This window comes from Dysidea avara, chromosome 1 (assembly GCF_963678975.1).
Source record: "Dysidea avara chromosome 1, odDysAvar1.4, whole genome shotgun sequence".
Classification (NCBI taxonomy): Eukaryota; Metazoa; Porifera; class Demospongiae; order Dictyoceratida; family Dysideidae; genus Dysidea; species Dysidea avara.
Genome location: NC_089272.1, coordinates 48660698 through 48671659, shown reverse-complemented (window position 1 = coordinate 48671659; position 10962 = coordinate 48660698). Strand labels below are relative to the sequence as shown.

Genomic DNA, 10962 nt, shown 5'->3' with positions numbered 1-10962 from the left:
AATAAAAAGTAGTGAAACAAGAGAAGAACGATGCTAGCTATTACAGCATAGCTCAGTGGGAAATTCCTACTTTGGCATTGAACACAATATAATGGCTATTTCATGCCAAAGTAGGGATTTCCCACCGAGCTATGCTGTAATAGCTACCATCGTTCTTCTCTTGTTTCACTACTTTTTATCGCTTGGATTCCTACTTTATTTTTAAATTTATAATTTTTAATATACTAGTTATAGAAAAGGGATTGGAAACTGATGACATCACATAAGTAATGTGTGTACAAAATGGGCAGACAAGGAGTGTTAAGCTAGTGACGAAGTGTCAGACAAAACCATCTATACAGATGAGTTATGTTCCCTTGTGTGGTTGAAAAGGTTAGTAATTCATTGTTGTGTTCACAGAAATTGTTTTGTAGCCATTGCACCTGTACAACAAACACAATTTGCCAGTAATGCCTAAACTGTATGTCATGATTTATATTACACGCTACACCTACACATAAGGCTATAGAAGTTATTTATTAGTGCAGTAGAGCCAAGGAAGAGTTGGTATTTGAGGTTATGTAGTCAAATTAGTAAATACCGGTTCATGGTATCTATCAACATTAAGCCCCATACCACCTCATATGTATGGGGTATTTGACAGTTTGCAAGAGCTAAAGCCCCACTGCTGGGGGATAGGGTTTGTCTAATCCCCACCACAGTTGAAAGGCGATTTTAGCCCATAAAGGGATAACGTTTACGTCAATTAAAATGTGTAATGGCAAATTCCGTGGGGCAATTGGCATCAGGTTAGTTACAAGGATAAGCTCAATAAAATGATTGTCACCAAACAACACTTCAGTAAGAAACAATGAAATATTGTATGTTGACTTGTTGATATGAACATTGTGGGAGGACTCTTCTATTGTATTTTTGAAAGTGTCAAAATCCTTGTGCCTACACATTTTTTTTTGCCATAACCCTACACTAAAATATCTCTTACACTGCTTACTTCCTTGCTCCTGGTAACATGGTTACATTAAGACATTTTAAACAAACCTCAGGTTAGATGCACACATTTTCTGCCCTACGGGAGTGATTATGTAACTATTGTGACGTCATGTGTTACTGCTCAATACTGGGGAGTATAAATAATAAATTAATTTTTCATTGTAGTACTGTTACTGTGTTTCCAGAACAACTCTCCTCAATGTCTTATATCTGACAACTAAAATATAAGGATCAGTGTCATTTTAAACATAACAAATTCTGTTTTTTGTTCTGTTTGTTTGTCAAGTATAAGGTTGAGCTTTTATGTTAACATTTAGGAATACATGAAAGGTTGTACCTGTTATTATTAGACAACTATCCCTCTAGAGATTTGCAAGGAGGCTAACAGTGAGCCTGTGAAGCAGGGAGTCAGAAACCTGTAACTGAAAACTGTTATGAAACAGGGCAGATTAAATCTTCCATCATTCTTTCCATTGCCACCCACCTGGATGAAGTAGCTCCTGCAGGAGCCAGTCATATAGCATGTGTGTTGTTGACTTTGTTCACAGCCTGTTACCACTGTTCGGTATGTTTGAAACACCGTTTACTATGACTATCTGAGGTGACTGGCAATGTATTGTATACATGGAAAACACTGTGTGGCTGACTGAGAAGACAATTGTGCACTGGGTAGCTGATGTGCACCATTATACTACATGCTTGCCTTCTGAGCCAGCTCATCAGCACTTGATGAGATGTGTACCACTGAAGTCCCCTTATAATTTGCCACTGCTCTCAGCAAACTACTCAGACAATCCATGCACATAGCTAAACACTACAACATAGTTTATTAATTATCAATGTTAGGTCAACTGAAGTAATGTAACAGCTGAAGTAATGTATGGTACGGACAAGTGGACCAACACCTGGTGCAACCATACCAAGCCTGAGGGAACATGTTTGTTGTTTCTGTATTGTTTTCACTAACAAGTAAACGCAATACACATTAGTTATGCAAGGGGGTGTCACGTAGGTATGTGCTGTAAGTGGATCAGCGACCACGGTCAAAGTCTTGACTGGCTGAAATTTCGCTTTGACCTGTGACTAAGAGCCTTTTTCGACCTTTGACCAGTGACTTAGCAACGATATTTCAGCACTTTTCAATTGTGGGTTGGAAGCTTTTACTTTTGACCATTGAATTGGCACGATGTTGGTGGCCTTGACCTTCTTTGACCGCGGTCACAGATCTACCTACAGTGAGTGCCTGTGTGTCACCCCCTTGTTATGTGACATCATCAGTTTCCAACCCCGTTTCATAAGCTATAGCTAGTATCTATCTGAGATTTTTGCACAGCACACACAAATAAATAAATACCAAAGGCGTAGCCGGGGGGAGGGCAAATTCACTAAGTGTTTTTTAAGTGGTTTTGCACAGCATACACAAATAAAATAAATAAATACCATACAGTCCCGCAATGAGCACAGACACACATTAAAAACTTACACACAAACTGTCATTCCGTTATCAGCACTCCATTAAACACGCCCTGGTGACCAATAACAGTTGCTGCGACCATAGATAATAGACACCCCTGTCTATTATCTATGCTGCGACCATAGATGACTAGATGACCAGACGTGCGAACTTCTGTAACTTCAATTTTTTTTATGCGCGCCTAGTACCTGCTTATTCAAAGAGTGTGCCGTGCGTTTGATCAAAATGGATTCTGCTCTCCTTCCTTCCGTGTCTTCTGTGGCGAAGTGTCAAGTGTTGATGGAACATTTTGATAATTTAGACCAACTTCAAGATGCTATTAACTGTAGCGAAGAATGCGCCGCTTTGTTGAAGTATCCCGCCACCACGCCCATTTCTAAATATTGTGCTGATCATCCACGAAGAAAACTTGACGTGTTCTGCAGACAATGTGGAACTGAGTTATGTAGAGATTGTGTCTCCCATGGTCACTCAACACACCAGCGTACTAGCATTACAAGTGTAACTGATGAAGAAACCAGGAGACTGGGAGAAGCTGTGGGTCACATGACGGGTTTACTGGAAGAGACGAAACGAGCAGTGTCCGTTGTTAAGGAAATGAGACAACGTGTTAGGAGCAGAAAGGAGTACAACATGGAGAGGACAAGGGAGGTGTTTAACGCTCTTAGAAAAGTCATCGATGAACGAGAAGAACAAGTCATAACAGATGTTACCAAAGGAGCAGACAAGAGGGAGAACACACTAAAGGTATTATTTTGTAGTTAATCTGCCACACAAAAGTGTTATTGCCTCAGTAACATGATTAGTCCAGCGCCTAAGCCAAATATTCGTTCACTTTTTGATAAAAGTACCACATATGGAAGAATTCAATACAAAAAAATGACAGACTGCTTTATTAGAGTGTTTGAAAATCTTTCTGTCATATAACAGAGATAGCCATACTGAGAGATGATTGATGTATACAAACATTTTAGTTGTTGATCAGTTGCCTATCTAACCAATGAAATCCCTACAAGTGCAAATTATATTCATATGGCAATATGCAACAGTAAGCCTTTTCTATGTCGCATTAATTTTCTTTAACATGATTCATTATTGAAGGGAATTCATTAGCTCATACAGTACACATAATAATTGTCTTCAAGGCAAACTCTTCACTTTTTCTTCAAGTGATCACTGTTTACTGTAAACAAATTAAATACAAACCTGGCCGACTGCTTTATTAGAGAACTTCAAAATAATTGTTATCGTATATCAGAAACAATTGTACTTAAAGCCAGTTGCTCTGTATTGCCTTCTTTAGTGGTCAGCTACTTACTTATTCAGGTAATGAAATCCTTACAACTGTTAAGTATATTCATACCACTCAATGAGACAGGTATGACATATTTGGTTTCTTAAATGTTATTCATTATTAAAGCAAATTCATTGGTCCGTATGATGTATGTAGCACTTTACTAAGTGTCTATACATACAAACATTCTGAATGTGTTATGTATATCAATGAAATCCATGAAGACTGTATTTACATACTCTAATAGAACATTCACTGATGTCGCAAAATTGTTTCCATATGAATTTTTTTACAGGGTGTATGGAGCATGCACTAAGTGTTTTAAGAGGGGGAGGAACGTAAAAAGTCCTCAGGAACACCCCTTTTTGCACCCTGACAAGAAAACTATTTGTTACTATTAAAAATCAATCATGTTTCTATCAAGTTAACTGCTGGGCAGTATCATAGTAGTAGCTGGAACATAATAGCCTATTAGTAATCTATAAAAAAACAAATAGTTTTCTCACCTAGGCAGTAAACAAAATCACTAAAATTTCCATTTGCAGGGATTCTGTTAAAGTTTTGGACCTTCAATGTTGATGATTGTGTAGTACTATGTACAAGGATCATCCTGATGTGTATCGTTTCTTTATTAAAGGGGTATAACAAAAGTTATTTAATGCTAAAGTCACAGGTGAATATCTCAACAGAAAACCATGAACTACAGCAGTTCAATTATGAAGCACATAGCTTGAACAAAAGGTCCCTTGTCCCTATACTGGGCACCATATGAAAGGTAATTAAATTTCTAGTTAGGCAGTTGCAAGTTGTTTCAACATCTTGTTCTCAAGTTACAGCGCTTTCAATTCAGTGTAATATAGCATAAGCAAGAAAAGTACACAGGTGAATATTAAGGTATTTCTTAGTGCTGTGATAATGCTCAAAATAAGCATAAAGGAGCTGGGTTCCAATGAAGTGAAATTTTGAGCACTAAGAAGTACCTTATGACACATCCATGTGCTTTTCTTGCTTATACTATATTACACTGAATTGAAAGCGCTGTAACTTGAGAACAAGATGTTGAAACAACTTGCAACTGCCTTCATTAAACTAGAAATTTAACTACCTTTCACATGGTGCCCAGTATAAGGACAAGGGACCTTTTGTTCAAGCTCTGTGCTTCATAATTGAACTGCTGTAGTTCATGGTTTTCTGTTGAGATGTTCACCTGTGACTTTAGCATTAAATAACTTTTGTTATACCCCTTTAATAAAGAAACGATACACATCAGGATGATCCTTGTACATAGTACTACACAATCGTCAGCATTGAAGGTCCAAAACTTTAACAGAATCCCTGCAAATGGAAATTTTAGTGATTTTGTTTACTGCCTAGGTGAGAAAACTATTTGTTTTTTTATAGATTACTAATAGGCTATTATGTTCCAGCTGTATGCTTTGTACTACTATGATACTAGGCCCAGCAGTTAACTTGATAGAAACATGATTGATTTTTAATAGTAACAAATGGTTTTCTTGTCTGGGTGCAAAAAGGGGTGTTCCTGAGGACTTTTTATGTGCCTCCCCTTCTTAAAACACTTAGTGCACGTTCCATATACCCTGTAAAAAAATTGGTGCTTTTATCAAAAAGTGAACGATTATGTCAATTTTTAGGGCTTATGTACTGCACTAGATACAGCAGTTCTAATAGATATTGTGTGACAACAAATACCAGCAAAATCACGTGCACAAGATTTTGACCAATCAAATCAATTCATTTTTTATGTTTAAACTATAGTCAAGACACACGGTAGTGTGTCATGTGGCCCAAGAAGCCAGCGCACCACACCGTGAGTATATTAAAAGGAAGAAAGAAAATGCAATTTTCACACCTATGTAGTTCTGTGATCCCTAATCCGATTGGAACCGAATTTGCTACAGAAGTGCTGGCCAGTTAGGGGAGTCTACATGCCAAATTTGAAGAAAATCGCTCCAGCCATTTCCGAGATATGAGCGAACAAAGTTTCATTTTAATTTCTTCGTTTTTTCTTCTTCATCTTCATTTCGCACACTTTGCAAAATCTTCCATAAACACGAATGCATGCTTGGATCGGGCTGAAATTTGGCACACTTAAAGGGCTCATTAAGGCGGATCTCCGTACCAACTTTGGTAGGAATCCGATGAACATTCACGGAGTTATGATCGATTATTTGCGCAAAATAAGGTCGAAGGTCTGTCACGCCTTCAGGGTAAACCCCTTGGAGGAATCAGTTGAAAATTGATAGGAGATGGAGTAACCGTTGTAGGAGTGCCTTTTTGTGGTTTGAAAGGAATCGAGATAAAGACCATGGAGATATGACACAAAACCCAACCTGTGTCAAAATTACGCGATCGATTTTTATGAATAAAGAAACTATTAGTTTTCACATCTACCAGGCAAACCGCTTAGAGCAATGAGCTGAAAATCAGTATGTAGCTGGAATAATCATCATAGAAAGTCCTTGCAGTAGTACAGAAGAATCGGATTGCAAACCACTGAGTTATGATTCGAAACACAACTACGTGTAGCAAATGGGAGATCGATATACTCTAATAGAACAGTCACCCTAATAAAGCATTCAGCTATGTTTATAACTCACTCCATTATAGAATTGTATTACATTGCAAGTTATTCTGTAGGGAATTCAGCTACAAACAGTTAATCTGATGGACAATTCAGCTACAGGCAAGTCACCCTGTAGAGAGTTCATTTTGAAACAAATCACCCAGTAGAGAGATCAGCTAGAAGAAGTCACCTTGTAGAGAGTTCAGCTACAAAGAAACCATCATGTAGAGAATTCAGCTGCAAACAAATCACCCTGTACAGAGTTCAGCTATGAACAGATCACCCTGTACAGAGTTCAGCTAGAAACAAGTCATCCTGTAAAGAGTTCAGTTACAAAGAAACCACCATGTAGAGAGTTCAGCTGCAAACAAATCACGCTGTAGAGAGATCAGCTAGAAGAAGTCACCTTGTAGAGAGTTCAGCTACAAAGAAACAATGATGTAGAGAGTTCAGCTGCAAAAAAATCCATCACCTTGTAGAGAGTTCAGCTACGAAAATATCACCCTGTACAGAGTTCAGCTACATTTCAAGTTACCCAGTAGAGAGATCAGCTGCAAACAAGTTATCCGTAGGGAATAATTGACATGCAATAATTGTATGTATTATATATATATAATTTGTACATTTACTGATAAAATCTGAATTAGTTAAAGTATTTCATCTTTTTCTTCTTCCTGTGGTAAAGAAAAAAAGATAAGTTAAAAAAGCCCCAAAGCCAGCCATAGGCCAGCTTTGGGGTATACAAATACAAAAAGAAGTGAAATCTAATCCAAAACAGCCAAGCTGTAAAAAAAGAGCACGGCCTTCAGAAAGGCTATGGTGAAAAAAGATGTGAAATTCAAGGTGGCGGCCAAGAAATGGCTGTGATGGTAGGTTAATGGTAAAAATTTTAATAACAACAATTCAGGTGAATTTTGTGCCACCACAAAGCGGCACCAAATTCACCTGAATTGTTGTTATTAAAATTTTTACCATTAACCTACCATCACAGCCATTTCTTGGCCGCCACCTTGAATTTCACATCTTTTTTCACCATAGCCTTTCTGAGGGCCGTGCTCTTTTTTTACAGCTTGGCTGTTTTGGATTAGATATTAATTACTGCAGATGACATGTGTTGTTGTCATGCAAGATCTATTATAAGTTTATTTATAATACCATACAGGTTTACATACCAAACCATTCACATGATTTTGTGTAATAGGTGAGCCCCTCCCACCTACCATTTAGCATTCTCTATTAGAAAAATTAAAAGCAAACACATTATCTGTTTTACTAACTAAAAGCTTGAAACTGGCTTGAAATTGTTAGTCAAAGCTAAGGCCACGAAAAGTTAATTACATGTTTCTGGTTCCCTTCCTGGTCATTTTTTTGCTGAACGAATTGCACAATCACCATACAATAATTTGAAATATTTTATCTTCGTTGAAAGGTTTTCATGTCTTGTAAACACTCTCTCTTTATAAAGATACACTAACTTTATACAATAACTTTGTTTTTCCCTATAATTCCATGTACTGCTATGTCAAATGTAGTGTACCACATCCAAAAGTTGCAAAAAAAAAAAACTTGGTCACCTGGTCAATTTTGGGGAATTGGTAGGACCAGAAACATATTTTGCACGGCCTAAACCAACAATGCAAATAGTATTATCAGTAATTTTATGCTGCAAAGTAGTTCTTCATGGATTTGGTTGTTGTAAAGATGTGTCTCCAGTTATTGTTGTTATTGTTTTAATATTAGCTACAGCTGGAAAGGTTGTTGTTACTATGGACACAACTACAGAATTGTCTGGAGCTGTTAAAGAAGACAAGAGAGAACAAAGTGACTACCACTGAACTGGTTAAGAGGCGGAAGATACTGGAGCGACGACAAGATCACCTGATGATAATGAAGAAGAGATCAAGACTGGAACCAGCAATAAACGAACAAAGAGAAGTTGAGTATGGAGAGGTGGATCGTCTTTGTGAGGAGGTGACCAAGTTGGGAGGATTTCCACTAGACCCCAGCAAGTGTGAAGTGACCTTCCCTACAGCAATGGCAATGAACAAAGAGACGTCACTAATAGTAACACTTAGAGATGTCAATGGTGACATTGTTGATGACAAGAGTAGTGAAGTAGAAGTGTCCGTGACCACCAAAACTGGAGAAGCCATAGTAGTGGGACCAGTCAAGGATATTAGTGGTGGAAACTACACAGTACCCTTCACTCCAAGGACACTTGGAGATCACATGATATCAATTGTAGTTGATGGACAACACATCCCAGGTAGTCCTCACAAGTAAGGAATAGTGTGTGTTCTATTAGAGTGTTTTGTGGATAACATGTGAGGTGTGATTGTATTATACTTATTCAGTTAGTGTATACTAATGTTACACAATGACTATACATATTAACACTACTACACAGTCAGTCTATACAGTCACACTACTATACAATAGCTATACATGTATTATTTTCCCATACAATGTGTCATACATACAAAACATACAGGTGATTATCATTCAAACTTTCCACTATAATGTTATCTCATTTCCAGGAAGTGATGTCACCAGTATTATTAATGTACAGTAGATCATGTGATCCTGTCATGTTACTGTAGGATATCAGTTGTACTGAGAGACTACAGCAAGATGAGAGAAGGACACTGCCAAGTGATCACTCATTATGGTGGGAACAAGTTTGGTAAAGTCCATGATGTTGCTATAGGAGTTAATAATGAAGTCATCGTTGCTGATGTTACTAACAAGTGTGTAATTGTGCTGGACTGTAACTTTGCCTTATTAGCAGTGATTGGACAAGGAAGTGGTGACAACAGATTGGTCAATCCTAATGGTGTAGCAGTCAGTAAGGATGGCATCATAGCTATTAGTGACTCTGATAGTCATCAAGTGAAGAAGTATTCCCTACAAGGGAAACTCTTATCAATAATTGGTAACAATATAGGGAACAACAATGGCCAGTTTAATAAACCTAGGGGACTAGTCTTCAGTAGTAATAAAATGTTGTATGTTGTAGATGGGAGGAATCGCAGGGTCCAGGTATTCCAACAAGATGATAAATTTGCATTTACATTTGGCAGTGAAGGGTTCAACCCTGGACAATTTCAGTATCCTGGTAGAATAGCAATTGATACTGACAATAGAGTGTTAGTTAGTGACCATGGTGGTAATCATATTAGTCTCTTCAGTAATACTGGCAGTTTTATTAGTAGGATAACATGTGACAAGCCATGGGCCATTACAGTTAGCCCTGATGGTCACATCATAGCTGGTTGTGGTGGTGATAACAATAAAATTAGAGTATGGAGCCCCACCCATCAGTTAATCGAACAGTTTGGAAAGAGGGGATCTCAACAAGGAGAATTTAATGCTATTACTGGTATAGCAATAAACTATTCTACTGGTAGTGTTTATGTTGTGGAGGGATACAACAATAGACTACAAGTTATCAGTTAAATAATTATTGTTATTTTGTGTGTTTGTATGGTGTAATCTATTATTACTATGGTTACTAATTGCTTATACAATATTCTAACTAGAGAGGTTGATTGGTACATATTAGTTTGTGAGGGATGATGGTGTGGTTGTTTTGTGTTGTTACTATGTAGCCATGACAACCACACAACCACTGTTACCAGGAAGTTACCAGTAAGTGTTGGTGATGACGAGCTGGTATACAAGTGTCTTTTCTATACAGGTGGAGAAAGTAGATGTGTACAATGAAGATCATCTGAAATGATGTCATTGGGGACTTTTAGCCAATCAGATTGTACTATGTGTACAGAATAAAGTAATCAAAATGTGTAACTTGACAATGTGTGAACTTTATAAACTACCAGTGTCCTGATCATGTGATCCACCCAGTGTAGTGACATCTACATGAGGGATTTGTTGTGGTTGTCAAGTGATTAAATCAGTCTTCACCTTAATAAGGTATGTGTACTACCTTATTTGGATGTGTCATTTAAATGTGTTTATTTCAGTAGGTGTTACAACATGTTCTCCTATTTACCAACGGACTACTCACACCCACACCACACCTCCACACTAGGGTATAGGGTCTGGTGATAATGGTTAGGATTTTTGGATCATCTGTCAATTTATTAGTTCTCCATTACCACATGTAGTAGATGATGTAATTCTAAGACATTCTGATTGGCTTAATGTATTTTAAACACATCAGTGTCCAATACTGACCAATATCACCAGATCCTACTCTCCTGTAGAGGTGGGTGTGGTCACTACTATACTGATTGGACAAATGTATTTCTGAGAATTAAATAAATCATTTTATTTCGTGTACATAATTATTACACAAACAGCCTGAACACCTTTAAGGGATTTATGACTTATGAGTAGTCTATAAACTAGATAACTCAGGGACACTTACTGATGCAGCATATAATACAAAACAATTATCCAAGTAAAATTATTAGAGACAATGCAGTATGGCACAAGCATTTGCCAAAATAATAGCATGCAACTAAGCTTTAAACTGTAAAAATTTTCTCCTACTAAAATGTTATATCATATGACATGTACAGTAGTGAGGTTTATTTACATCACTATATGAAAAATAGATTTTTCTGTTGTTACCACTTCATAGTACTGTAACTTCAA

General features: G+C 37.3%; 1 protein-coding gene across 1 annotated transcript; it reads left to right on the top strand.

Moving 5' to 3' along the window:
* The first annotated feature begins 2667 nt into the window (after positions 1–2667).
* LOC136247213 (E3 ubiquitin-protein ligase TRIM71-like) lies at positions 2668–10660 on the top strand. Its single transcript, XM_066038851.1, has 6 exons — positions 2668–3211; positions 8083–8621; positions 8943–9990; positions 10040–10132; positions 10207–10275; positions 10326–10660. Exons 1-3 carry the CDS (start codon positions 2690–2692, stop codon positions 9796–9798), a joined length of 1917 nt encoding a protein of 638 aa, XP_065894923.1. The 5' UTR covers positions 2668–2689; the 3' UTR covers positions 9799–9990; positions 10040–10132; positions 10207–10275; positions 10326–10660.
* The last annotated feature ends 302 nt before the right edge of the window (positions 10661–10962 follow it).

Bases quoted from the DNA above. Each gene is read 5' to 3' on its own strand.
- LOC136247213 (XM_066038851.1), top strand. From the start codon at position 2,690: ATGGATTCTGCTCTCCTTCCTTCCGTGTCTTCTGTGGCGAAGTGTCAA. The intron at 3,212-8,082 runs GTATTATTTTGT...TTTTAATATTAG, and splicing joins AGAGGGAGAACACACTAAAG to CTACAGCTGGAAAGGTTGTT. The intron at 8,622-8,942 runs GTAAGGAATAGT...ATGTTACTGTAG, and splicing joins ATCCCAGGTAGTCCTCACAA to GATATCAGTTGTACTGAGAG.